This window comes from Brugia malayi, assembly GCF_000002995.4.
Source record: "Brugia malayi strain FR3 genome assembly, contig: Bm_v4_Chr3_scaffold_001, whole genome shotgun sequence".
Lineage (NCBI taxonomy): Eukaryota > Metazoa > Nematoda > Chromadorea > Rhabditida > Onchocercidae > Brugia > Brugia malayi.
In genome coordinates, this window is record NW_025062477.1 from 2,185,299 (window position 1) to 2,213,215 (window position 27,917).

A 27,917-nucleotide genomic window follows, 5' to 3' on the forward strand; every position below is an offset into this window, starting at 1 on the left:
GTCATCAAACTTCCATATATATATTTTTTCAATTTTTTTTCTTTTGCTTTTAAAGAGAGTAAAAGAATAAAATAAATGAGAATGTAGATTATCTATTATTCAATTCCTCATAGGCCTTAGCTGCTGATGTAAAAGGCTTAATAATATTTAATTTGCAAAGAAAAAAAGTTTAGTTTTATTATAGCAAAATGCTTTAATCATTTTCATAACATAAATTTTCCTCAATAATAGCAGCATAAAAGTTTTAAACATTAAATTTTCTTAAACTGTTACTTTTATTGATAATTAAAATTTTGCATTAAATTTGCAATATAATTAAGCATAGCCTTGTTCTACTGCATTATTATTTTATCTTATCGTATGCAATTAATAAATGCTTTTAATTCTTAATAACCAATGTTTAGAATTCAAATACTAAGAATAAATGATTGTCAGAATGATATGAAAGTTGATAATAATTCAGTTAATATCTATAATTATATCAAATCAATCTTAGTAAATAATAGTTTTGCAGCAATTTGCGAGTATTCCTGAAGACAACATTAAATGAAAACAACGAAAACAAATTACTAAATGAGTTGCAAAATACTTAGGATGGAGTGAATAAATTAAACAGAGTGAAAAATGAAATATTTTTCAAGATTAAGAATTAATAAATATTTTAATTTTAGTGGTACTAAAATTTTCATCTTAAATTTTTCTCTTTCTCTCTCTCTCTCTCTCTGAAAAAAAATGAAATTCTAACCATTTTAAACGATCTAAAAATAATGCATGACTATTTAATTTTATTTAAATTTGGAACAGAAGTACTAAAATAACTTAGACGATAGTAGCACTGATAATTATAGCTCTTTCTTTCTTCTTTTTTATTTTAATTTTTACTTCTATTTTTTTTTATTTTAATTTTTTCACTTTTTTTTTTTATCAATTTTCTTTCCTTGTTCATTTAAAAGATTTAGAAATTGGATAAGAAAAAACTTTAACTTCTTACTACTTTAGCTTAAATTTCTATTACATTTTGATGAATAAATGTTAATGTGAACTTGGAACGAGCAACAAAAATGACAAATAAAAAAAAAATCAAATCAAGAAGAAAAGCATCGAATGATAATTTTTATTTGATTACTAAGCGATAGCTACGTTATAAAAATTATTATCTAACAGAACTTTTCATTATTCAAAAGAAAAAGTGAAAGAAAGTTATTTTTTTATTTTTTTTAATATTTTTTCAGGTTGAAATTGATGTGTAAACTTTGACTTTACAATTAATCAAATTAAATTAATCAATACTTTTATTTAATTAAATTCATTACAGTGTTTAAGAGCTAACAAAATGTTTTACACTGAGATTTCAGTATTTGAAATTTTAACTTAACTTTTGAGTAGAACAATCCATTTTCATTATACTTTTTTTTTTTTTTATTGTTTAGAATTTGCATCAGAATTTCTCTTTGCAATTATATTATTATTAGTCTCTTCCAATTATATCTGTAAATACACCAATCCACCAATATTGACGAGAATAATTATATTACTTTAATTAAGTTATAATTTATTATTATTATTACTTTAATTAGGTTATAATTTGTTATTATTATTACTTTAATTAGGTTACAATTTATTATTATTGTTATTATTACTTTAATTAAGATTTATTATTGTTATTATTACTTTAATTAAGTTATAATTTATTATTGTTATTATTACTTTAATTAAGTTATAATTTATTATTGTTATTATTACTTTAATTAAGTTATAATTTATTATTGTTATCATTTATCACTGTTATTATTAATTCTTCTGTGATTATTATTAGTAAGAATAATGATAGTAAGAATTATTATTGCCATTATTTATTCATCATTATTATTACTAATTACTGTTTATTATTATTACTAATATTATTATTATCACTATTATTACTGTTATTACTACTATTACTATTATTAATATAGATGATATCTTTCATCAAAACATTCTTTTATATTTCTACTTCTTTTTTTATTATTTACTAATTATTTTTTTTGTCTTTTTTTAAACTAATTACTTTATTTTTTTGATTTGTATAACCATTTATTTATATTTACTACTTTACAAATATATGCAATGAAAGATAATGTCATCATAAACGATTTTTAAATTATTTAAAATCTTTAAAGATAAAAAAAAAAAGTCGTTAAGATTGAAAAAATAAAGAAGCTTTTAAAAAAAAATAAAACAAAATAATTAAGATGCAACGAACATCTTCAAAAAAAAAGATTAATTTTAATTGATTATTTATTTTAATTAACAAAAATGATTACATCGAAATAAATATTTGTTAATCCAATAAATCATCTTCAACAATTTCTCAAATACAACAAAGTAAATTAATTAGTATTAGCAGCTTATAACAGATTTATCATCACAATATAAAAGTTAGTAAAATACAAAAATAAATATAAAACTATATAAATATGAAATTAAATAATAACAATAATATATTCCAATTTCTTAATCAAATTAAATTAGATAAATTAGAAATTTAATTACTGAATTAAATCATTAGCATCATTTAATAAAATGCAATGCAAAATTCTTTAATGAACATAAATTTAAGCAATATAATTTAAACTCAAACCAAATTGCTATCAAACTTATCTATCATTTTTCAATGTTTTCTTTTTTTCCTACATTTCAGTGCTATTTTCCAAACTTTCTACAACTCTCTCACATATCTTTTCTTCCTTCAATTAATCGCATCCATCCTTTTACCTCAAATATTTTCAATGAGTTCGAAGCATTGGGTTAAGAAATCAGTTTTAACGGGACAGTAAGAGGGCCACAAACAATCTGTGAAATTACATTACTCCTTGTAAAAAATGACGAATCATCTGCTCTGGTGCTTTTTTTTTTTTTTCGCGGAGTTGCGGGGTTTAAATTGTGTGACTGTTGGAATTCATGAATTAGTGACTATCAGAAATATTTTTTTATTAGATTGGTAGAGAATAAAGTTAGTCAGAGTTATCAGGACATATTATCTGCTGGTGTTCACTGATTTTTACGAGAATACTGTCATTTTTTGAAAAAAAAAAAAAAAAAAAAACGTGTAAAGCTTTATTATCGAGACTTATTACCAGGATGAAAATTTGTGCAAGCAAACACTTTGAAATCCTTCTTTTTTTTTTTTTTTTTTAATTTGTAATGCGAGTTTTTTTTTCCAAATCTTTCTTCTTTGATAGTTGGAAAAGTTTGCTCTTGAAACTTGGAATAGCGGGATATATCGCAATAAAAATGTTAAATTCAAGCTACTAAAGTTTGCATTTAATTAAAATTCTCTCCAGTTGAACTGTATTTCATTCTGTTTTCACAACGATTTTCTATATGTATAAGCTAAGTGAGGTTTTTCTTTTTTTTTTTTTTGGAAAAAACATTATTTCAAATTATTATGTTTTCAGGAAAGTTCAGCATCATTTCTTAGCAAACTGAGTGATATAGCAACTGAGTCCAAAGAGGTGTCTATAGACTGAGGTACCCGGAAATGGCTGCTGGACGATTACCGGCTTGCGTCATTGATAATGGAACTGGGTTAGCATTTACTCATTATTAAATTTCTTTTTTAACTCATGATTTTAGGTTCCTTTATTTTGAACTTCGGTTAATTGAGTTTAAATTTGTTCATTTTCTCATTTTCTAATTGTACATATTCTTCACAAATTGCTACTTTATTTTAATACTGGACATCAACTTCGATTGAAATTATGCGATAATACATGTTGGAATGCTCGGAACATTTAAAGATTCTCATTGAAATAACAGAAAAATTAAACTAATAAAGACCAGCTGGTGCATCTTATAATTAATGGTAATTTCAGGTATACAAAACTTGGTTATGCAGGAAATTCTGAACCGCAGTTTATTATCCCCTCAGGCTAGCAGTTTTTTTTTTGTGAAGATTACAGAAAAGGAAAAATTGAAATTAAGATACTATTTTATATTCCTCGCCTATAGCCAATTTCGACCTTAGAATATAATTTTATCGCTTTGCAGCAATAGCAGTACGAGAGAAGGTGGGTTCTCAGTCATCAACACTACGCTGGAATATAAATACTAGTTCACGAATTGAAGATCTTGACTTCTACATTGGTGATGAAGCGCTTTCACCGAGTGCTGCTAATTATGCCGTTAAAGTATTTTTTTTTTTTCAAGATAGTTTAATTTGAAAATACGATTATTTTATGTAAGCAGTGATGGTTTATTCATTTTTTATCCAATTTAGGAAAGGAATATACTCATTTGATTACTGACGTTTACTTACTTATTTCTCCCTTAATTTAGTACCCAATTCGTCATGGAATTGTGGAAGATTGGGATTTAATGGAACGATTTTGGGAACAATGTATTTTCAAGTATCTACGAGCTGAACCGGAAGATCATTATTTTTTATTGGTTTGTAGCTTGCCGCTTTCGTCCATTCTAAACTAACAATTCTAAATAGCTTTATTTTATGTTGCCTTCTCGATTCATATACCACTACTCGCTTTTTGCTATTTTTTTAATTCAAAATTTGGAAAATTGAAATAATTAATTGAATCAAAAGTTGAAATGAAATTGCTGTTTAGAATTCATTTAGCTTTATTTCGCTTCTGTTTATTTTATTAGTTGCACTTAGTAATCAAGATTTAAAACACTAGTTTTAGTTAGTCATTTTTGTCAATTGAAAGTTTCCATTTTTTGATTTTAATTACTTCTAGACTGAGCCACCTTTAAATACACCGGAAAATCGTGAATATACAGCTGAAATTATGTTTGAATCGTTCAACGTGCCTGGTTTATATATTGCTGTACAAGCTGTGTTAGCTCTTGCAGCTTCCTGGCAAAGTCGAGATTTACTACACCGTTCACTGACAGGATTGGTGAGCTGCGTTTCCTTTTCATAAACAAGATTGCTTGAAAAGGTAGTTCTGAATATTGCCTTTATGTGAAGGCCTTAGCTTGAAGCAACAGTATTATCCCTTGCGGAATCGAAGGAAAAAGGTGCTGAAATAAGGTTGCAATAGAAATATTTTAAGAAAGAAGCGAAAATACCAACTATGAGTTGCTTTACTGAGGGTTACAAAAAAAAAAAAAGTCCAAAAACGAGGAAATCCTAAATAGTTTGCATCTGAGAATCCCTGAAAATCCATTGCTTTTTTTTATATTTGGTTTATTGGTGTTTTTACTTATATTTTCAGCACTGACCAACTGAAAAATAACAGAAGTTAAGCTTTCGTTGAAATTCTGCATTATTATTTTGATAGGTTGTTGACAGTGGTGATGGTGTAACACATTGTATCCCTGTTGCGGAAGGTTATGTAATCGGTTCTTGTATCAAACATATACCAATTGCGGGGCGGGATATTACCTATTTTATACAACAGTTACTTCGCGAACGCGAAAATACAGTGCCATCAGATCAAAGTTACGAAATTGCGAAATCGATAAAAGTGAGTTTTATATTTCCGGCTTTAATTCAATTGAATTATTTATGACATTGCTAACCCGTTATGCCTGGATATTCTTAAAAGAAGCATCTACACCCTTTTGCCCTTTTTTTTTTTATTGCTTCTGCTATTGTATCTGATAAATGAACTGTACATGCCCAATTGCTATCAGTATTTTGTTAGTGACTTTTCTTTTGTTGATTTAGAGACTTTGTGGTGGGTCTCCTCTGCTATGTCATTAAACAATTTGTTCAGTAAATGACTTTACTGTAGGAAAAGTATTGTTATGTTTGTCCAGACGTCTTCCGTGAATTTATGAAGTATGATACGGATGGAGCAAAATGGTTCAAAACATATGATGGAATAAATAGTGTCACCAAAAAATCATTCACTATTGATGTGGGATATGAACGATTTCTCGGTCCAGAAATCTTTTTTCATCCGGAAGTAAAGTTTATATCATCTTCATGGTGGTTGATGTGATAATTCTTTGGAATTTGAAGAGTTTTACCTTCGTTTAGTGGATTTTATCTATTTTTAATTAAAAAATTTTCTTTCGTCTCTTTCATGTATTATGCAATGCATTTCCTTGAAGTCCACTTCTCTGTTTCAGTTTGCTAATCCAGATTTCACAGCACCAATCTCTGAGATTGTGGATACCGTAATTCAGCAATGTCCAATTGATGTGCGTCGTGGTCTCTATGAGAATATCGTTCTGTCCGGCGGTTCGACAATGTTCAAAGACTTCGCCCGACGTATGCAGCGTGATATCAAGCGAATTTCCAGCGCTCGCTTAGCATTGAGCGAGGAATTGTCAGGGGGACGGTTAACGGTAATCGAAATATTTTTTATTGGTAAAATACTTACTGGAATATTACGAATAACCATGATGGATTTCTGGCTTATCTTTATGAGACTGGCAACTTTTGCATCATTTTGATTTTGAATTTATCTTCCCTTTGCGAGTTATTCCATTCTCAAATTAACAAAGAAGTTATTTTTGTTATGAACGGAAATCTTTTTTTTTCAGCCGAAACCAATCGACGTCCAGGTTATATCTCACAAAATGCAGCGATATGCCGTATGGTTTGGCGGTAGCACTTTGGCAGATACGGTACATAATCATTTCCTTATCAAAAGTTTCTGTTATGCTGATATTTGCAAAGAAATGAACATACAGGCTTTTGTCTTCAAAAAAATGAAAGAAAAATGAATGATTGTGATACTGTTAAATGAAATGATTTGAATCCTTTTTTACAAGAAAAGAAATTCAAGGAAGGAGAAAAGGAAGTGTTTGAAAAAATCGGCAGATTTTCTTCCTATTGTAACCCACTATGTTAGTCATAAATCCATTTTATTAAATTACCCCTACTGCTATAAGTTTGCCCGATAGGTTTTGTTGAAAAAGCAAAAGGTTGACTGCTATCATTTCATTGTAAAATTGAATGTTTACCTGATTTTCGTTCTTTTTTTTTGTAATTTGCATAAACCTATAGAAAAATGTATAAATTAATTTCATTGAAAAGATTTCATGAAAATTTTAAAAGAAACTTAAGATTTAACAATCTTAAAACTTTAATTTCCAGCCTGAGTTCTACGAAGTGGCACATACAAAAGCGGAATACATGGAGAAGGGACCAAGCATCTGTCGTCACAATCCAGTATTCGGTGCACTTACCTGAATTTTCGGCATGAGGTTGAAACTAGTCGCGCATTCTTCAATTTGCGCATTGCGCTCATTCAATTTTTTTTTTCAGTATTTCGATGCAGATTATTAAAGCTATTAAGTTTTGTTTGTTGGATTTTAAGAATAGAAAAGAAGTTGTTTAGAATAATTTACACTGAAAGGTCGTTTGAAATGAGTTGCTGTTGTGAGAACTACTTGTGAATTTCACTAATGAATAATAAGTTTACAAGAAGCTTGCGATCAAAGACGGAAGGTGTTATTATTCTAAATCTTCTTACGGATCTTGTAGTTAATAAACATGTTATGCTTTTTGTTCTCCTCACATATCGATGTGATTATATGATTTATCCGGGTTTATTATTGTTTTTATCACATTTACCCGATCCGATCATTGTCACTGTCTTTACATTTTTTTTTTATATTTATTAAGAATTGTTTTGAACCATGTCTTACTCCGAAAAAGCACCTTGATTTTTGCTTTCATTTTAATTAAATTCATACTGAAAACTTCATATTTGCTGTTTTTATACATCATTTCCTTTTTAATGTCTTGGTACCATACATTATTTGAACACTTCCATGACATCATTTTTCTAGAAATTTTTTATCTGTTGAATTCATTCGTGAATATTGATATGAATTGGAAGGATTTGGATAATTGTCCTATATTAGTAATCTGCTAAGTCAAATAGTTTCAGTTTCCTCTGTCGGAGTAGAGAGAGAAAGTTTAGTTTTCTACCATTCGAATTCTTCCGAAATTAGCTGAAGGACTGAGAAAGTTTTCGAATTTTCTTTTTGAAATGACAGCAGCCATTTCATCATTATTTTTATCACTATTATTGATACTGTTATATCATTCTTTTTTTTTTGCTGCAACTTTTTAGTACTTATAGTGCTAAAATTTCTTAATTTTTCATGTTTTAGTTTATTATTTTTTGTTTTTGTCAAAAAAGTAGATTAATTTATTGTTTTTTGAACTAAGATTTTTTAAACATAAGCATTAACTTTTTTTATCTCATCGATATTTTCAACTAATTGTTATACAAAGGGGTGACTAACCATCCCAGACGTTTAATCGGGTTTGTCGTTTGCACAAATGCGCTACATAAATTATATATCCTAATATTTTTGGTAATTATTAATTTCAAATATAAGATAAGAGATGGTGCTAGAGTTGTAGATGCGATATATATATGGTTAAAGATTTCAGTTTGATTTTAAATTTATTTAGCTGAAATATTATTAATACGCATTGGCTAGACGAAATGATTTGACGACTAACATTGTGAAGTTTTTTTGAGATGAAGGAAATAGGATAATGTGTCATTTTTGGTTGATTAAACATGGCAGTAAATATCCGAATTATCATAGTAATTAGCTATTGATTAAATTAGTTGTACAGCTATAGCAGCGGGTTACACTAATTGTTTACGAGCTATTTCACATATTAAAAAGTGAGTTCAGAATATTTTGTTTTAAAAATTGTTTGTTTCTTACTATTTCTTTTCTGGCCACACTTTAAAATGTATTTGTTAAAAAAATTTTTCGATCATACTATGTAAATGAATGGCTCAAATTTTATGTGTGCTAGTAAAAAAAAAAAAAAATTCATTTTCGTTATGTTTGAAATTATTGAAATAAATACTGTTTTCAAAATTTTTTCATATGCATCGTTTTGCAGGAAGTTCCATACTTGTTTATGTTTGGAAGCTTATTTTTGAATTAAAAGAAAAAATGCTGGCCAGGTTCTTAATTAATTAATTTGCTTGATTTAAAGAAAAAGACAAAGTATCCTTTGTTAACAGTGACCGACCGCATAGTGCAGAAAGTGTCTGAGCTTGTTTTTCTAACATGACATTGTCTTGTCAGTTAACAATCATAAGCTGTATAGTGTTTGGAGTTATTATTAGTATTATTATTATTTTAATGAAATTCAAGTCTCTATGAGTTGTTAAAATCCTATTAAATCTGTTTTATTGTTCTTCTAACTTTGCTTTTTTAGGAGTTTAGAAAGCTTTTTGCTTTTTTTTTTGGATAAATTATTGTTTCGAAAATACTTTGATTTGCTTAATTTCGTTAGGATAGAAGCTGAATATGCAGGCTTTTAACTTCACTGGGTATAACTTTTACTATAATTCTGATATCGTTTTGCTCATTTTCATTATTTAATTAGACCTTTTGGTTTTAATTTTAATTATAGCAAATTGATTGGTTTCATTTTTTTTTTTTATTTTTTTTTAATTAATTTAGTTTATAATTCTCTAAAGAAAGTGCTTTCGTTTTATCAATATTCGGAAAACTGATTGGGTCTCTAGATGGATCTTCAAATGATTTATTATGATAAATCTGAATATGTGGAAACAGCTACGGGTAACAAAGTAAATCGGAAATCAAGATTATTTGGTAGTCAAAATATTGTATTGAATGGAAAAGTAAGTTAATGTTGACTGTATGTTATCATATCGTTTTTGATTTAAATTTGATTATAATGCATTAGGAATATTGTGATAGTTGATACTTTAATGATTAGTGTCTGATGAGTATGATAGCTAATATTTTAATTTATTAAAGAAATAATGACAAGCTCATTGCTCTTTTAATTTTTCGAGAATTTTACATCATAATTTGTTAATTTTAAATTTGTTAATGTTAATTATTTTTCTTTGCTACATTTTAGTCAACATTGATGAAAGATTGTATCTTACGTGGTGATATGCATAATATTCGAACAGGTAGATACTGTGTTGTTGGTGAACGTACTATCATTCGACCGTCTTATAAACGTTTCAGTAAAGGATTGACATTCTTTCCTGTGCATATTGGTGATCATGTATTTATTGGAAATGTAAGTTTTATACTAATATTTCTCTTATTCCTCTTTCTTTTTCTTTTTGGGAGTGAGGTTCATACAAATGTGTACAAAATTAAAAATTAACTAATATATGTTAGATTAAAAATTTCGATAAATTCCATTTATCTGTGGTTGATTATAATTTTTGATTCTTTTCGATTTATTTATTATTTTTGAGGACTGTATAGTAATGGCTGCAGAGATTGGAGCATTTGTGCATATTGGCAATAATGTTATAATTGGTCGTAGTGTAATAATTAAAAGTTGTGTACAAGTATTGCCAAATACAGTAGTGCCACATGATGCTGTTATTCCACCTTTTTCTATTGTAGGAGGTAATCCAGGTGTGTTTTTGTCATTCTGTCATTTAACTATTTATTTTTTTTTTTTTTTTTTTTTTTTTTTTTTTTGTAAATTGAACAACGAAGGAGCTTTTTAATGGGAATTTAATTTGATTTTTTTTTTTTTTTTTCAAGATCTAAATAATGTATGAAAAAATTTTGCAATAAAATGAAATAATTTCATTTCTTATGCATATATAATAGATATATTCCAGATTAAACTCACTTTTAGGTACTGTTATTGGACATTTACCGGAATCAACACAAGAATTGATGACACAAGCAACGCGCAATTTTTATGATAATTTCGTGCCAGATTCAAAAAATTCATCCATTGTTGCATAGGAATTTATAGCTCATATCCTTTTTTCTTGTCAAATGTTTCACGAAGAAGATAAATCGCATTGGAAATGGATGGTTTTTGTTTAGATTTATAAAATTTCATTGTAGAATTTTGATTTCTTATTGTGATACGCAATCGGTTCCCTTCTTTTTCTAATTTACTGAAATTTTAATAGTGCTATGTGCTTACGTTGGAAGTAGCTTACGTTGGAAGTAAGTTATTAATTATTGTAAATATGGAAAGAAAACGTTTGCATTTTTTTTTTTTTCACAAGACATATTTGAATTACCTGTGTTCATATGATATTCGTTTGTGACATTGTGACAGGTATGAAGTTCTTATGTTCTTTACCGGATTCAAAGCTAATGCAAAAAGTTGTTTGATGAGACACAAAATTTCGACTGTATTAATTAATTGAACATAAAGTTCTTCCAAAACTGAAGAAGCTGTTTTATTTATGAATTTTAAAAATTTCTCTATGAAATATTGCTTGAATGAATGAATTGTTTAATTTTATGCTTGAATAGAATTTTATGTACTATCTCTAAAACAAAGCCTATCTTCAGTCTTCAGGTGATAGCTTATTCTAAACTGAAAATTAAATCACGAAATTAAAAAATTTTAATTATATATGAATTAGAATTGGCTGTGTACTTGTAAATGAATAATTCATTTCAAATTTGGTAGATACGGAAGCGTGTTACAGATACGTAAATAGATTACTTACGTAAAGAGTAATCGGTCCAATAAACGGTATTATAAATTCGGCATCACATAAATTTTGCTTATTTTAATTTAATAATGATAATATGCATTGCATTAGACTTTTAATTAATAATGAAATCATTTTAGAAGCGAAATTTAAGGTTGAATTATTTTCCCTTGGTGCAAGCATTTTCTGCTTTCCCTAATTGTGTGTGTGTGTGTGTGTGTGTGTGTGTGTGTGTGATCATTCAAATTTTACAGTTTCAAGCATTTCAATAATTCGTAATAAAATTAGTGTCTATTCCTCTTTAATTGAAAATGGAATATATTAAATTGTTTCGATCCGAAATAGTTAGTTATTATACTAAGGAGATTTTACTCATTAAAATAACATCGCTGGAAAGTGAAAAAGAAAAAAAAAAAAAAAGAAAAAAGAATTATTGAGGAAGAAAATAATTAACAACAAGAAACTCTTATCAATAATAAAAAATTAAGTTAAATCTAACAAAATATAAATTCGAGAAATTTCGCCTAATTTAATTCTTGACATAAGCGATGTAAACTCAATTGATTAATTTTAGGATAAAACAATGCTATGCTATAAATATAATTTTCTTTTATTTTACAAAGTGATAAGTTAATTCTGTTATTTGTGAATATTTTTGTTTACAATAATTTGTGATCAAATATAATTTTATAAGTAACTAACTAACGAATGGCAGTTTATTAAATGATTGCTTCTTCAAATTATAAGCAAATTTTGTAATCTTTAATGCAAAAATTACTTGAATAAATTTATTTCAATTATATTTGAATTAATAAAGATTAGATTGCAAAAAAAAAAAAAAAAAATTGTGAATTTACATTGATTTGATGTGATATCAATTATGATTAAAATAATTTCCATTTTCTTAGAGTTACCAATTTTGGGCAGAAATGATTTTAAAATTCAATGATTTCAAAAATTACAATTTTAAAATTACAATTTGATATTACACTCAAATCAAGTCATCCGACTTGTATATTTAAAAAAAAATGTGAAATTATTCGATATTACAATTGATGTGCAAATTTTAAATTAGATTCGGTTTTTTTAACTAATTTAATATTTTGTTAATTGCCATTTTTTTTAATTTAAAAAAAAAAAAAAAAAAAACCATGATTACAATTTACTTGTAATAAAATAATGAATATATGATGTTTACATGATAATTATAAATACATATAATATACAACAATAGTAATAATGAAACAATATCTGAAGAAAAAAAAAATACGTCCAATATTTTTTTTTTTTTTAATTTCACTTAAAAGAAATGCATAAAAAAGAAAAAATATTTAATAAGATGTCATAAAGATAGTAGGAATCGAAATGAAAATAATGAAAATGGTAAAGTGAAAAAAATAGATGATGATAACAGTAATGTTGATAATGATAATGATGATGATGATGATGACGATGATATTCTGTGGCTATTATTAAAAATATTATGGTTATTATGATTATCACTATCACCATTGTTATTATTTTTATTGTTGATCCATTCGTGATTAACTGCTTGTTGTCGTTGTTGTTGTTGTTGTTGTTGTTGTTGTTTTCTTTCCCATTCCCATTGATCTAATTGTGTTTTTGGCGCTGATTGGCTATAAGTAATAATTGGACTAATAGTACTATTTGCTTTCAATCGATTATAGTCTGATTTAACTTTTAATTCATCTTCTTTCCGTTGTTGTTGTTGTTTATAAATTTTACGCTCAGTATGCAAATATGATTTTGTAAAATTTGTTTCAGTAATTTGAGCTCCAGCAGCAATATTAGCATTTTGTGACGATGAAATTATCATAGCATTTGTAGTAGGAGAAGAAGAAATAATATGTTTTAATAGTGAATTAGTTACTAGTTTTGAATTTGATAATTTTTTATCATCAAATAGAGTAGATTGTAAGTGTGAATTAAAAATAGATGTTATCAGTGAATTAGTTTCATAAAATGTAGAATGATTATCAGTTGATATTGTTATCGTAGTATCAATCATATTAATAGGAATAGTTTTAGGTGTTACTTTAGTATGAGGAATTGTATCAGTAACAGATACTATTTTATGTTTTTTATCACCGTTAGGAATTTCAGTAATAAAAATTCCATTAATAAATTTTGCATCTGTACTAGTCGTTTGTGGAATTGTTTTAGTGATAGCAGTTTTATCAGTTGATATCATTGTATCAGTTGCTAAAGTTGTTGTTAAATTTGTTATGTGTAGTGATGCTGAAAGCGATAAATTACTCAATAATACTTCCAATGATTTGCTATTTTTATATTTTGATGAATTCATCGATTGTGATAAGCTTGTTGTTGTTGTTGTGGTTTTTCTGAAAAATAAATTTCTAAAATTTTTAAAGATTATAAAAAAAAAAAAAAAAGAGAAGAAGCAAAAAGATATAAATAATTGAAATGATGAATAAAATTTTAGTTGACAATTATTCAAAATACAAATGAATAATATATCATTTTAACGATTAGTAAATAGTATATATAAATTAAATTTAAAATTTAAATGTAAAATTTTTTTTAAAAAAAAAAATGAAACTATTTAATACAATCAGTTGAATAAAGATCCAATTTAATTTATCAACCTAAAATTTAAAATAATTTAGATGAATTATTTTATTTTATTTTATTTTTTTATTAGTATTGTAAACATTTTTTGATAAAAATATCAATGCTAATATCATAATGAATATTATTTAAATTTGAAGTGAAAATAAGAATTTTACATTAAAAAAATTAAAATTTATTTAACAATTTTTATCATAATGATACTAACAATTTCTGTTAATTTTTTATAAAAAAAAAGAAAAAATCCTAAAATGTCCTAAAATGAAAATTAGAAAAAAATTACCAAAATTTAATTCATTTTACAAAAGGAAAAAATCCTAAAATGTCCTAAAATGAAAATTATAAAAATTCCAAAATTTAATTCATTTTACAAACTCTAAACTAGTGTTAATTTTTTATATAAAAAAAAGGAAAAAAATCCTAAAATGTCCTAAAATGAAAATTAGAAAAAAAAATTACCAAAATTTAATTCATTTTACAAACTCTAAACTATTCGCTTATAATTGTAAAATAATTATTAAAATATCAAAACAATAATACAATTAATAACAAAATAATTGCTTATTTTGTCTCTTTGTTTCATTTTTATTTCATCAAATATTCCTTCGCATTTTAATTAATTTCAATTTTTGTTTTTGTTTTTGTTTTTTTTTTTTTTTTTTGTTGTTTATCTCAAAACTATACAAATCTTTCATATAAGCATTAGCAATGTTGGTAAGTTTTTTTTTTTTTATCAATCACTTTATTTACTATTCACAAAATGTTTTTTTTTTCCCGCGGGTATATTGCTTAAACATTTTTTTTCTCTTCTTTGTTTCTTTCCCTTTTTTTTTCCCGCGGGTATATTGCTTTAATCATTTTACCCTTGTTTCTTTTTTTTTTTTTCAGCTCTTTTACAATTACCATCTGCAATTTGCTTTTATGTAATTTTTTTTTTTTTTGCCAAGCATTTTTGAATATCAAATTTATTTTCTATAGCTCAATAATACCAAAATTTTATTTACATATTTTTTTATATATTTTAGTTATTTTATTTTATTTTATTTTTAGTGGAAAAATTTATTCAATAATTGATTAAAATTTCAATAAAAAAGAATTGAAAAATATATGAGTGAAAGTAGAAAGTTATTTTTCAATAATTTACTGAACTGAAATAAAAATTTGTTTAAATTAGAATTTGTTTGAAGTTTTTTCCAAGAAAAAAAATGTGGCAGAGGGAAAAAAAAAAAGAAAAATCAAAAAAGGAATTAAAAATAATTGAATAAGGCTAATAAAGTGACATTTAATGAAAAAAATTAAGAATGAAATTGAAATTTTAACTTAATAAAAATTAATAATTCGTTTAAAAAAATATTATTGCTATGAATGCTACAACTGTGATAAAAATAAATTTACATGAATTTTGTTTATTTCTAATTTAATACTTTTAATAACAAAGAACAAAAAAAAAAAAATGAGAAAATTTTGTTAAAATTTATTTTCTGAAAATTGAATGAAAATTTTTTAGACTTTTGCTTTTTTCATTTTAATCATTTCAATAAATGTAAAATTATAACTTTTTAAATGGAAGAAATTTGTATGTATTAATTTCAAAAATTTTTTTAAATTAATCAAATGATTCATTCATCCTTTCATCCTTTCATCATTTGATGCATACTAAATTTCCATAATGCATAAAACGTTTGATAAATTTATTTGCACTTTTTTTTTTTTTTTTTTGTTCTTTATGACTAATAAAAAATGACGTACGCCGCTTTTTTAACGTCTAATTTTTATTCTATAATTTGCACAAAAAAAAAAATTGAACAAAATTTGAAATAAAATATTTTATGGTATGTGATATTTGCACATAACTTTTAAGTTATGTATACCTAAAGAACAGTAAGTATTACTTTTATACAAAAACTTCAAATCTTTTCCTTTTTTTTTTTTTTTTTTTACTGTTTGAATATAACTTAGATATGCGTTTTTTTTTTTTTTTTTTGATGACTAAAAATTTTTTATTTAACAAATTTTTCTCATTTTTTTTTCTCAATATTAAAAATATTATTAGAAAATTTTTGCACCAACAAATAATATATTATGTTAAAAAAGATTGAAGAGAGATTGTTGTTAAATATGAGTTTGGTGATAATATAATTTGGTTAATTTAATTAATGTATTAATTTAATTAATTTGTTATGTATTAATTTCACACATTAAATTAACAATATTTCATTTTATAAATTTCAGAAATTAATGGTATAGTAGTATTTCAATCTATAATTTCAAAAATTATAAAATTTTTTTAGAATTTTTCGTTTTTTTTTTTTTCACTAACCTTGTTGCGATAAGTTTGTCGGGAATTGCTAATGCTTGCCAATGAAAGCCATCATCGCTGAAGAAAAAGAAAAAAAAATGAAGAATCATAAAAGTAAAACTTTTATTTTTTTTTTTCAGTTTGCAAAAGTTATAAATTGAGATTAAAATTTATAAAATAATAAATATGATATTAGCTCTTTGATTTCATCTTATTTCTCATCCTTTGATTATACTTTAATTAGGTAATACTTAGATCAGATAATCGGTTGAAGTATAAACAAATAAGCAATCTATGAAATTGTAATTAGCTAATTTACATATTCTAATGGAGTTTTAATCTACTGATTATGTCATTGGCATTATAAATGAGTAAATAAATGAAATAAATAATTGGACAAATAAACAAATAAAGAAAATTGAGCAATTCATTTTAGTTTTGAATTTACTAAAGTGAAAAAAAAAAAAAAAAAATTAGCTAAACTTCAACATTTAAACAAAATATTATTCCAATTTCTTCCTTTTTTTTTTTTTTTTTTTTTTTTATCAAACATTTATGCAACTTTTTTTCTCAATCGATTGTTTCCTTTTCTTTTCAATGGTTTAAAAAAAAAAGAAAAAAGAAAAAATTATCTATTTGATTATTTATGGAATTTTTAATAGTTCCATTAATTACTTGCAGAAATTGCAATTAATTTAATCAGCAAAAATGTGACCAAAATTGCTTTGTTGCAATTAAATATTAAAAACAAATTGAAATGATTAATTAATTTACCTATCACTTAGTATTCATTTATTTATTACCTAGGTCAATTAGTAGTATACCATTTGCTACCAGAAATAAATTAATAATTCCAATTTTAATTTTATTATAATCAATTTTATTTTCCACTAATTTCTTTTTTTTCAATTTAAACATATAAAATAAAACTATTTAAACAATTTTAATGAGTGATAAATATCTTCCACAAATATCTGAGACTCGTATTCCCCCCCCCCTTTCCCCGTATCATACAGTATATCTTCGTTCCCCATTATCAGATATCTTCTCAACAATGATGCACAAATGAAATTACAAATATTTCCCACACTGATTGCACTATATTATAACACTGATAAGAAAGATAACAGCACTGATTAGTGTGATGCATACTAAATGGATTGTAATGTTGATTAAGTAATACTTAAATCAGATAAAATAGACATTTTGATATGAATTAGTTTGAATATGATTGATTGAATTAAACTAGTACTGATTAGATGATACTATTGATCATAAATTATCACTGATTAAAATTGATCGATAAAAATTTTCATTTAATGCTTAGTGTTTTTTTTTTTTTCGAATAATTTCTTTATTATTTTTTACTTTTTAAATAAAGATATATGGAGAGAGCGCTGAATATATACATATTTAAATATTAATAAATAGAAAAAAAAAAATCGAATACAGAGAAATTCAAAATTTATTCCTTTTTTTTTTTATTATTCTCAAACTTTTATTAAATCGGATTAAACTTGAAATATTATTCAAATAATCAACTTTTTTTAAAAAAAAAAAAAAGAAACTTAAAAAAGAAATAAAAAATTTGAAAAAACAGACAAAGTAAGAATTTGCAGCAAATTTTAGCGCAAATTTTTTTTTAAATTAGTATAGTTGGGAAGTTATCAAGTTAGAAATATAATAAATAAATTTTTCTGAAATATTTCATAAAAAAATTTACTACTTTTTTATCATTATCATTTTAAGTATACACTATATATCGTATAGCAATTCAGAATAAAACAGATTGGAAATATCATAAAATAAATAAATATTATTTCAAATATAAACTTTTGCAATAAAAAAAAAAAAAAAAAAAAAAAAAAACGAAAATAAAGTTTTATTTAAAATGTAGTTAGCATAAGTAAGTCGACGATAGTAAAATGGGCGCAACCTGTTTTTTAGCGCATTTAACGCGATAAAACATAATGTGTCTAATGGTACTTACAGCTAATGGTACCTACAAATTTTTTAATTAAAAAATAAAAATTATGAATTAAAAAAAAGGAAATCAATTTAATAGAGTTAACAGAGCAATGGATAACTTTGAAAAAGACTATTTCAAATTTTAACATCAAATTATTGTTTCTATTTGAATTAAATCAAAAAAAAATATATTTTAGGAAAAAAAAAAAAAAATGAAAAAGAAAAAATTTTGCCTACTTCATTCTGCAATGAGAAAAACTTTCAAAAATGATAATTTAGAATTCTTTAAATCTATATATAATAACAAATCACAACTATTTTTATCTGTTTTCTTCAATTTTAATTTTCCATCAAATTTGGTGACAAAAATTTACGGTAATGTTGACATTTCAAAATTTAAATTTTAATCAAAACTAATGAAAATATTTGATTAAGCAAGACTAAAATGTTTGCAAATATTGCCAGGTTTTGTTTAAAAATTTTTTTCCAAGCTTTTAACCTCTAAAAAAAAAAAAAAAGGTTTTTTGAAATTTGCAAGCTTTTTAAACATATTTTAAAAATTATTTCAAAACTGAACAGTTATTGTAGTTTATTTTTAATAATTTGTAACATCTGGCAATCGTTTAAAATAATTCATATCGTTAAGAAAAAAAAAAAAATAATATTTTATTAATGAAAAAAGTGATCTAATAAAATATCAGTGCTTTTGTTTATATCAATTTAATTACAACATTCATAAATTTTCAAAAAAAAAAAAAAAAAAAAATAAATAAATAAAACTTAGAGTTACAAACGAAAAAATAAAAGTAAGAAGAAAAAGCATTCTAAAAATTAACCTTAACACTTTAATTTTTTAACTTTTATAAATTGTTGACAGAAAAAAGGAAATTATTTTTTGCTTGGTACTAATATAAACTGATTTTCATTTAATTTGATATTAAAAATTCAAATTAAAAATTTCGTTTTATACCTAAATTTGTTTTTAACTATTTGAAATTTTTTTGCTGCTGAAGAGAAGTGGAAAATAGTTATGAAAAATGAAAAGGAAGCAATTGAAACAAATCAAAAATAAATTTCAAAAATTAGAAAAAGAGTTTCTTAGCAAAATTTTTTTTTTCAAATTAATACGCTGGAAATTAATTATATCTAATTAATTTTCATTGATCAATTATAGTTAGGTAAAGAAGTTGAAAAAAAAACAAAAAGTAATAATTAAGTTTATATTTAAAAAAGAAAACATGTAATATTTCAATTTTTTTTTCATTTCCGATATATTCATGTTTCTAAATTATAAACTTATAATTCTTTTCTAAATGATAAAACTGAGAAAAGGAAATTATTTCTTTATTTCAGTTTGTAGAATTTTTTAGAAAACTTTATTTTCTATTTTATAAAAAATTGTTCTAAATAATTTTTCAAACTTTTTAATATTAAACTTTAAAATGTTTCATATCTGTTAAAAAAAAAAAAAAAAATTCTGATCAACTTTTTTTTTTTGTTGTTTTATTTTTTCAGATCAATTTGATTAGATTAGCATTGATTATCAATTTGATTAGATTAGCATTGACATTGATTTTATTGATAAATATTGATAAGCACTAAGTTCAGAGGTAAGAAGAGATGATGTAACTATTCAATTTGCTAATTTATGTAATAATTTTTTTTTATTATCTTATCAATTAGAAAAAAAAAGAAAGAAAGAAGTAAACTATGCAAAGAGGACGAAATTAAATTTAAATTTTTAAAATTAAATTTCTTTAAATTAAATTGAAAAAAAAAAGATGGAAAGTTTATGTGTTATCATTTATAATGAATGATTTTTATCAATTTATCAGTCAGAGAGAAAAGAAGAAGGAAGAATGTTTTAGCTTTGGAGGATTAAAAAGAATGATTAGTTTGATATGTATGAATTTTTAAATGAAATAGAACAAGGAAAAGGAAAAAAAATCAGGAAAATTAAGGAAAATATACGGCAAAGAAAGAAATTACTAATCAAAATGCAATAAATTAAAAATAATAATTAAAAATTAATGAATAATTACTTCTTTTTTAAAATTTTTTTCGTAAATTTCAACATTATATAATTAGAAATTAAAAATTATTCCAAAATGAACAAAAAAAAAAAAAAAAAGATTATCATAATTACTTCAATTCATCCATGAAAATGTATTCAAATACTTAAATGAAAATGATTAAATATATTCTTATGCTTCTCATTTTATTATTTTCAACTTTTACTACAAACTGATAATTTAAACTTTTTAAATTATAACTTATATACAACATTTTTTGACCATTGAAAAAAATTCCTTTTCGAAGTTTTTTTTTTCAGAGTTAAAAAAAAATTTTCTCAAAATTCAAAAGTTAAATATAACAAAAAAAAAAAAAAAAATTCATAAAATCTTATTTAGACTAAATACGAAATTTTCAAACAAAAATTTTTTTTTTTTTAAAAAAATTTTCTAAAGAATTTTTAATTTTTTAATTATAACCAATGCAAAACTTTTTTAGTTTTAATTTTCAATTAATTTTTGCTAGCAAAATTTCTATTTATTCAAAGTTATAGAAGCAAAGCTAATTAGCTAATATACTGCTATGTGTCAATTTTTTAGCAAAAACAAACAAATTAACAAAACAGTTATTGGTAATAATATCTGTTATTGTTGCAGCAATAGTAGCAGTAGTAACATTATTGTTGCTGTTATTGTTGTTGTTGTTACAATTAGTAGCAGTAGTAACATTATTGTTGCTGTTATTGTTGTTGTTGTTACAATTAGTAGCAGTAGTAGCATTATTGTTGCTGTTATTGTTGTTGTTGTTGTTACAATTAGTAGCAGTAGTAGCATTATTGTTGCTGTTATTGTTGTTGTTGTTACAATTAGTAGCAGTAGTAGCATTATTGTTGCTGTTATTGTTGTTGTTGTTACAATTAGTAGCAGTAGTAGTTGCTTTTTGTTACATTAGTAGTATTATTGTTGCTGTTATTGTTGTTGTTGTTACAATTAGTAGCAGTAGTAACATTATTGTTGCTGTTATTGTTGTTGTTGTTACAATTAGTAGCAGTAGTAACATTATTGTTGCTGTTATTGTTGTTGTTGTTACAATTAGTAGCAGTAGTAGCATTATTGTTGCTGTTATTGTTGTTGTTGTTACAATTAGTAGCAGTAGTAGCATTATTGTTGCTGTTATTGTTGTTGTTGTTACAATTAGTAGCAGTAGTAGCATTATTGTTGCTGTTATTGTTGTTGTTGTTACAATTAGTAGCAGTAGTAGCATTATTGTTGCTGTTATTGTTGTTGTTGTTACATTAGTAGTAGTATTATTGTTGCTGTTATTGTTGTTGTTGTTACAATTAGTAGCAGTAGTAGCATTATTGTTGCTGTTATTGTTGTTGTTGTTACAATTAGTAGCAGTAGTAGCATTATTGTTGCTGTTATTGTTGTTGTTGTTACAATTAGTAGCAGTAGTAGCATTATTGTTGCTGTTATTGTTGTTACAATTAGTAGCAGTAACAATAAGTATTAGTAATAGCAATAACAATAATAGTTTTTGTGCTTAAAAATGTTTCATTTCATTGAAGAGGACGAAATCGATAATATAAATCAAAAATAAATGATAATAGAAAGGAAATGTTGTAAAGACTAAACCTTTTTAATTTGCATCCTTTAATTCTTCCCCCCCCCCCGCCTTTCCCCCCTTCTTCCCCCCTTTTTACCTTTGTGCAAATATATTAATCCTTTGTACCTTTGTCATTTCCATAATTATTATTCATATTCATCACTGATTAGCCTTTATCGTTCGCATATACATCCGTGTAATTTAATATCTAATCCAAAAATTAAATATTTTTTAATGGAAATATTTAATGAGCCAATCACAGAAAAGATTTTATGCATATTTAAAAATTTTACTTTTATTTAGATTTTATTTTAGTTATTAATTTGTACTAAAATTTTGAAAAATAATGAAATCATGGATTAAAAATAAATTTTTCGATTCAAAAAAAAAAAAAAACAAAAACAAAAACAAAAAAGAAAAAACGATTATTTATTTTATCTGCTGAAAAAAAAAAGCAATTTATCACAATAATTTCTCTAATTTTATGCAAAAAATAAAAAAAATAAAAATAAAATTGGGAAGTGGTAGCTGACGAAGTGATCGTACATTTCTAATATGCAAATATGAATTTTATCGAATTTAAAAAACAGATGCACAAATGTGTAAATGGAAAAAAAAAAAACGCATATAAAGAATATTTGTTAGTAATTAAATTTAAATTATATTCGAATTTAAAAAATTAGAATAAGCTTGTATGAAATAAAATTAAAATTATTAATAATTAATTATTAGAAAAAAGGAAAGTTTTAATTAATTAATGCAAATCTAAGTAATCGTTTTATTTAGACTTTCGTTGAAAATTTTTTTTTTTTTGAATAATAGCTAAAGGTATTGAGAAAATACTCACAAATGTAAATTTTCATTTATCAAACACTTTGCTTCTATTTCAATAATTTTAATTAAAAAACCAAAAAAAAAAAAACAAAATTCTATTTGATTCGAATTGTGTTTAAATTTCTTTTAAATCCTAAAATTGAAATGAAACTAAAAAAATTTTAGAATTTGCGTAGTTTTTGTAAATAATACAAAATTTTCACAGTTTATAAAATGAAATCAATTTTACTGCAAATTATTCTTCAAAGATTAGCAATTTTATCAATTCTAGCATTAATATTTTTTAATATATAAATTTAAATAATCAAATTGAAACTGATAATATCACTGATTAAAATAATAAGAGTAACACTGATTAAATTTTACAAAAAAAGTTTTAATGTTAAAATTATTTGTTTATTAACCTTTCACAAATATATTTTAATGAATCAAATAATTACAGTAAATAAAAAATAATTGAAAGAAAATATTCTATTTCCTAATAAATTTTTATAAATCTGACATTTGCAATTTCTGAATTAATTTCTGACTAATTTTTATATCAATGATTTAAAATTTTATCATTAAAAAATTTTACTAAATTAATTAAGATATATTAACAAATTTTTCTAATTTTTTTTAAATGAAGTTTTAAGTCTGTCTAGCAATTTCTCCTGAAATGATTTAAAAATTGTGTAAATGAAAAAATTTACTTTTAAAAATATTGAAAAAAAAAAAGAGAAAAAAGTGAAAATTTCATTTGCACCAAATTTTTTTTTCAACAATTTAAGAAGATAATAAGTGCTTTTTACATTTTTATGGAAATGACAAAAAGTTTCTCTATTACAAATTTTCAATAATTCTATTTTTTTTTTTTTTGCAAATTGCTATCAAATGGCTTAAAACTTGTTGTTTTTTTTTTTAACAAAACTACAAAATGATATTTTAAATGTAACTTTTTAAAAATATTCATTAGGAAAATGACAAAATAATTTAAATAGGATTGTTATATTTATTATTAAAATATATCAAATTAATAAAATAATTTTTTTTTTTGGTATTAATCATTCATATTTTTTTAATATTAAATTTTGTAGTACTGTAATTAAAATAATAAAATAAAGTTAAAAAAAAAAAGCAAGAAAAAACTTTAACAACAAAATTAACAGTTTCCATCGTACTATGAAATAAATTTATTTTGAATGTTTTACAATAAAGCAATGATAATTATAATAGAGAAGAAAGAGTAATTATTTTAATGAATACTACACGAACTATTTCCGCCAATTAAATATTGGAAGAGAAAATTTTTGCGCCTCTTTAAGTATTCATATAAATATTAAAGTATTTTTATCATTGAATAATAACTATTTACAAATGTTACACAATACTTTCATTTAAAAAAAAAAAAAAAAAAAAAAACAAACAAAAAATTCCTTAAATTATTTGATCATCTTGATGGTGATAGATATAATTACTTTTATATAATATAAATACTTCTTCTTTTAAATATTCAAGACTATTGATATAATTTCAATTTTTAAAAGATGTGAAATTTTTATTATTCATATTAAAAGTTTATCACACAAATTTAATTATGATTTTTATTAACTTTAATGAATCATACAAAATCAAAATACTGTTGATGAACTCATAGAGAAAATTATAAATTATTTGATGAATAAAATGTAAACGAAGATATGAAATTAATTTAAACATGAATAAAAATTATTTTATAGATAATTTTTTTGTTCGTTCTTTTTAAACAAAATTTTCGTTTACTTTCTTTTTATTATATATTTCCATTCGTTCTCTTTTTTTTTTTTTCTTTTTTCCTGTCAAACTAATCATTTAATGGAAATGAAAAAGAGAAGTGGAAGAATTTATATTGAAAAAAGTTAGAAATTAATGAAAGAGGAAAAGGTAACTGAAAGGTTAGTCATTATTTTAAAGGAAATATTGAGAAATGTCAACAGTAAGATTAATCAAATAACTTACTAGTCCATATGGAATAATTGCTAAATTGAAAAGCTAGAAGAGGAAGCTAAGTGCTATTTGTTGTTGAAGAATAAATAATTAGATGGATAGGTAAACAAGTTTTTGGATAAATTAAACTATATAATTGAATTTATTAACTAACTGATGAATTAAATGATTGCTATTATATAAATAAAAAAATAAATAATTTACTTAAATTGAACTATGTAATAAATGATTGGTTAAATATGAATCACAGATCGATTGACTGATCGATCGATTGATTGATCGATCGATTGATTGATTGGGTGATTATTGACATAGAGCTGTTATAAAAACAAATATTTACGAGTTGTTATTATTATAGCTCTGTATGCATTAGTGATTAAGAAAGAAATCGGACGAAAATAGAAGCATTCGATCAGTAAAAATTTTTTTTTCATTTAGATACGGATATTTTGTCTTTCATCCAATATGCAATGTTATCATTTTATCATAAAACAATACTTTCAATCGATGTTATCATTTTATCATAAAATGCATCAAAGATAATATCATTATGATATACTTTTTAATCAGTTCATTAATTATGATTAGTTAATCAATAAGTTCAGTTATTAACAGTATTCATTTCAACATTCATATTTATGTCGTGTGTGTATGTGTGTGTCTGTGTATGTCGTGTATGTATGTGTCTGTATGTCCTATGTGTACATATGTGTGTATGTATGTATGTATGTATGACTTGGATGATTAATTGTTTTGCAGCAATCTTCTCAAAATTCAATTAATTAATACGATAAACTTATTAAATTAATTAATATAATAAAATTAGTACGATAAAATGTGTGTGTGTGTGTGTTGAATACATATGTATGTGTACGTGTACATGTGTATGTATGCATGAGTATGTATGTGTGTATGTGTACATGTGTATGTATGCATGAGTATGTATGTGTGCATGTGCTTGAATGTATGTGTGTATGTGTGTGTCGGTCTATCTGTATTGTATGTCGTATTAATTAATTTAATTTTGAATAAATTACTATCAAACATATCACTCACCAAAGAATCATTCAAATCATGAAATTATAGTTTGCTCACTTTCCAATCTTTTTTTTTTTTTTTAAAAATTTGATTAACGTAAATATTTTTTAAAATATTTTTTCATTCATAATTGTATTTTATGTTTAATGTTTAAATGATAGAAATATTAGTGCACAAACATATAAATATAAATGGATGAAATTGAATAATTCGTAAAAATTCTATTTGATAAACAAACCAAAGAATTGAATTTCACAACTAAACATTCAATGATTTTATTGCAAAGTCGAGAATTGAATTTGTTCAGTTTTTTTCAGTTTGTTTTTTTTTTTGAAGTGGAAATAAATATTTTTGTATTGGTAAACAAATAATTATCAAAATAAACAAAAAATTGGTATTTTGTTTAGGATAAAATTCTAGCAATATTTCACGAATAGATTAAATGAATACACAGGTGAAATAAAATGAAAAATAAATAATGAATTAATTATATACATAAATAAATAATTGCATAAATAAAAGTGATTGTATAAGTAAGATCAAAATACAAGAAATGTTTAATTTGTGCTAAAGATTTAATAATTTTTATTACCAATTATTTTTTAATTATCACATTCTTTATCAAATTATTCATTTAAATAGGAATAATTTAAAATCTTTGTTTATTTATTAACCAATCATAATGGCTTTTGTTATTGCTCATTTTTAAATCAGTTAATTTATTCATATTTTAAATTTTGCTTCCACATAAATAATTTAACCTTAAAATTGTTCATCTAAAATCTTATCAAATTATTTCTGTAAATTTAAATAATGATAATTAATAAATACATGTATACCTATCTAGTAAGCATTTTATTTTTCAAATTATTGCATATATATTTAAATTGTAAACAAATTATTTATGCCTATGTTAGCTTCCCTTTAGAAAAAAAAAACGAAACTTTTCAAAAAAATTTCCAAGTTTTTAAACAAATTTACAAATGAAAAAAGAAAAAGATGGAAACTTACTCTTCATCTAATGTATATTCGTAGCTATCGGAAATTATTTCCGTAACAACTGTTGGTGGATTTTCTCGTTCCGGTGTAAGTTTTATCTTTTCGATGACATCAATTTCAATTGCTGGATTAATCTTCATTTTCATCGATTGTTTTTTATCCAATGAAGTTATCATCGTTGTTGTTGTTGTTGTTGTTGTTGTTATTGTTTTCATTGTTATAGTAGTAATATTAAATGATTGTATTGGAATTCTTGTTCTAGGATATGATTGTAATTTTATTGATTCTAATTGTTGTTTATGTTGAGAATTATCAGTAATGAAATTAGTTGATGATAATAATACTTCATTTGAATTATCATCCATTGATTCATCAACATCAAATAGCTCTGCTTCTAAATCAACATTACAAAAATCCATCTGTCGACACCAACATGCTGTTGTACTGCCAATTACATGACAGTATGTATCATTTGAACTTTGACGAATTAAAACGCATGCAAAAATTGTTTGACGTAAACGTCGTAATGCACCGCATGCAGCACGTTTACCATCACGATTATGTATGTCACAGAAATCACCAACACATGGTGATGGTCCACGATTTGCATTACATTTGCAGCGTAGTGAGTGAATTGTTCGAAAATGAAGGATGATAATGATAATAATGATAAGAAAGGAATAAATTGTTGTTGAAAGTGAATAATGCCACATTGAATAGTTATTATATACTGCAATTTGCATCCAATAATGCTTTTTTATCACTTTTTTATCAATCAGTAATAAATTTCAGTAATAATAATAATAATAATTAAAAAGTAGTTTTGTTCAAAAAATATTTGTCAGTAGTAATATTCAGTTAGAATAATTTTCAGTTAGAAGGAAGAGTTGTATATTTAAAATATAGGAAAAATATCACTTCACCAATAATAAATAAATAAATGATAGAAATAATGTTAGCAAAAAAAAAAAAAATTGAAATTTCACGAAAAAAAAATTTTTTTTTTTTTTTTGAAAAAATCATACACTACTTGATAATCTTTTAATTAATTAATTCATTTAATTATGTATTTTTGTAAATTGTTTTACAAATAAGTTAAAAATTCTTTAGGAAATATGACAGCATGTGAATTGGCAATTGATTATTCAAATCAATAGAATAAACAAAATTTTTTACCTGTAAATAAAAAA

At 23.8% G+C, this 27,917-nt stretch overlaps 3 protein-coding genes across 3 annotated transcripts; 2 read left to right on the top strand and 1 right to left on the bottom strand.

The window, feature by feature from the left end:
* Window positions 1-3,520: 3,520 nt before the first annotated feature.
* On the top strand, window positions 3,521-7,144 carry Bma-arx-1 (Arp2/3 complex component protein 1, putative; the record flags this gene model as incomplete). The annotated part of the gene is made up of 10 exons (XM_043079748.1): window positions 3,521-3,567; window positions 3,855-3,868; window positions 4,030-4,169; window positions 4,318-4,428; window positions 4,734-4,895; window positions 5,280-5,465; window positions 5,736-5,909; window positions 6,076-6,294; window positions 6,493-6,576; window positions 7,049-7,144. 10 exons carry the CDS (start codon window positions 3,521-3,523, stop codon window positions 7,142-7,144), a joined length of 1,233 nt encoding a protein of 410 aa, XP_042935682.1.
* A 2,332-nt stretch (window positions 7,145-9,476) lies between these two features.
* On the top strand, window positions 9,477-10,686 carry Bma-dnc-5 (zgc:92842, putative; the record flags this gene model as incomplete). The annotated part of the gene is made up of 4 exons (XM_043079749.1): window positions 9,477-9,581; window positions 9,827-9,994; window positions 10,179-10,344; window positions 10,574-10,686. The coding sequence occupies 4 exons, from the start codon at window positions 9,477-9,479 to the stop codon at window positions 10,684-10,686; spliced, it is 552 nt and encodes a 183-aa protein (XP_042935683.1).
* A 2,052-nt stretch (window positions 10,687-12,738) lies between these two features.
* Window positions 12,739-27,440, bottom strand: Bm8067 (Uncharacterized protein; the record flags this gene model as incomplete). Its single annotated transcript, XM_043079750.1, has 3 exons — window positions 12,739-13,759; window positions 16,327-16,383; window positions 26,740-27,440. The coding sequence occupies 3 exons, from the start codon at window positions 27,438-27,440 to the stop codon at window positions 12,739-12,741; spliced, it is 1,779 nt and encodes a 592-aa protein (XP_042935684.1).
* Between the last annotated feature and the right edge of the window lie 477 nt (window positions 27,441-27,917).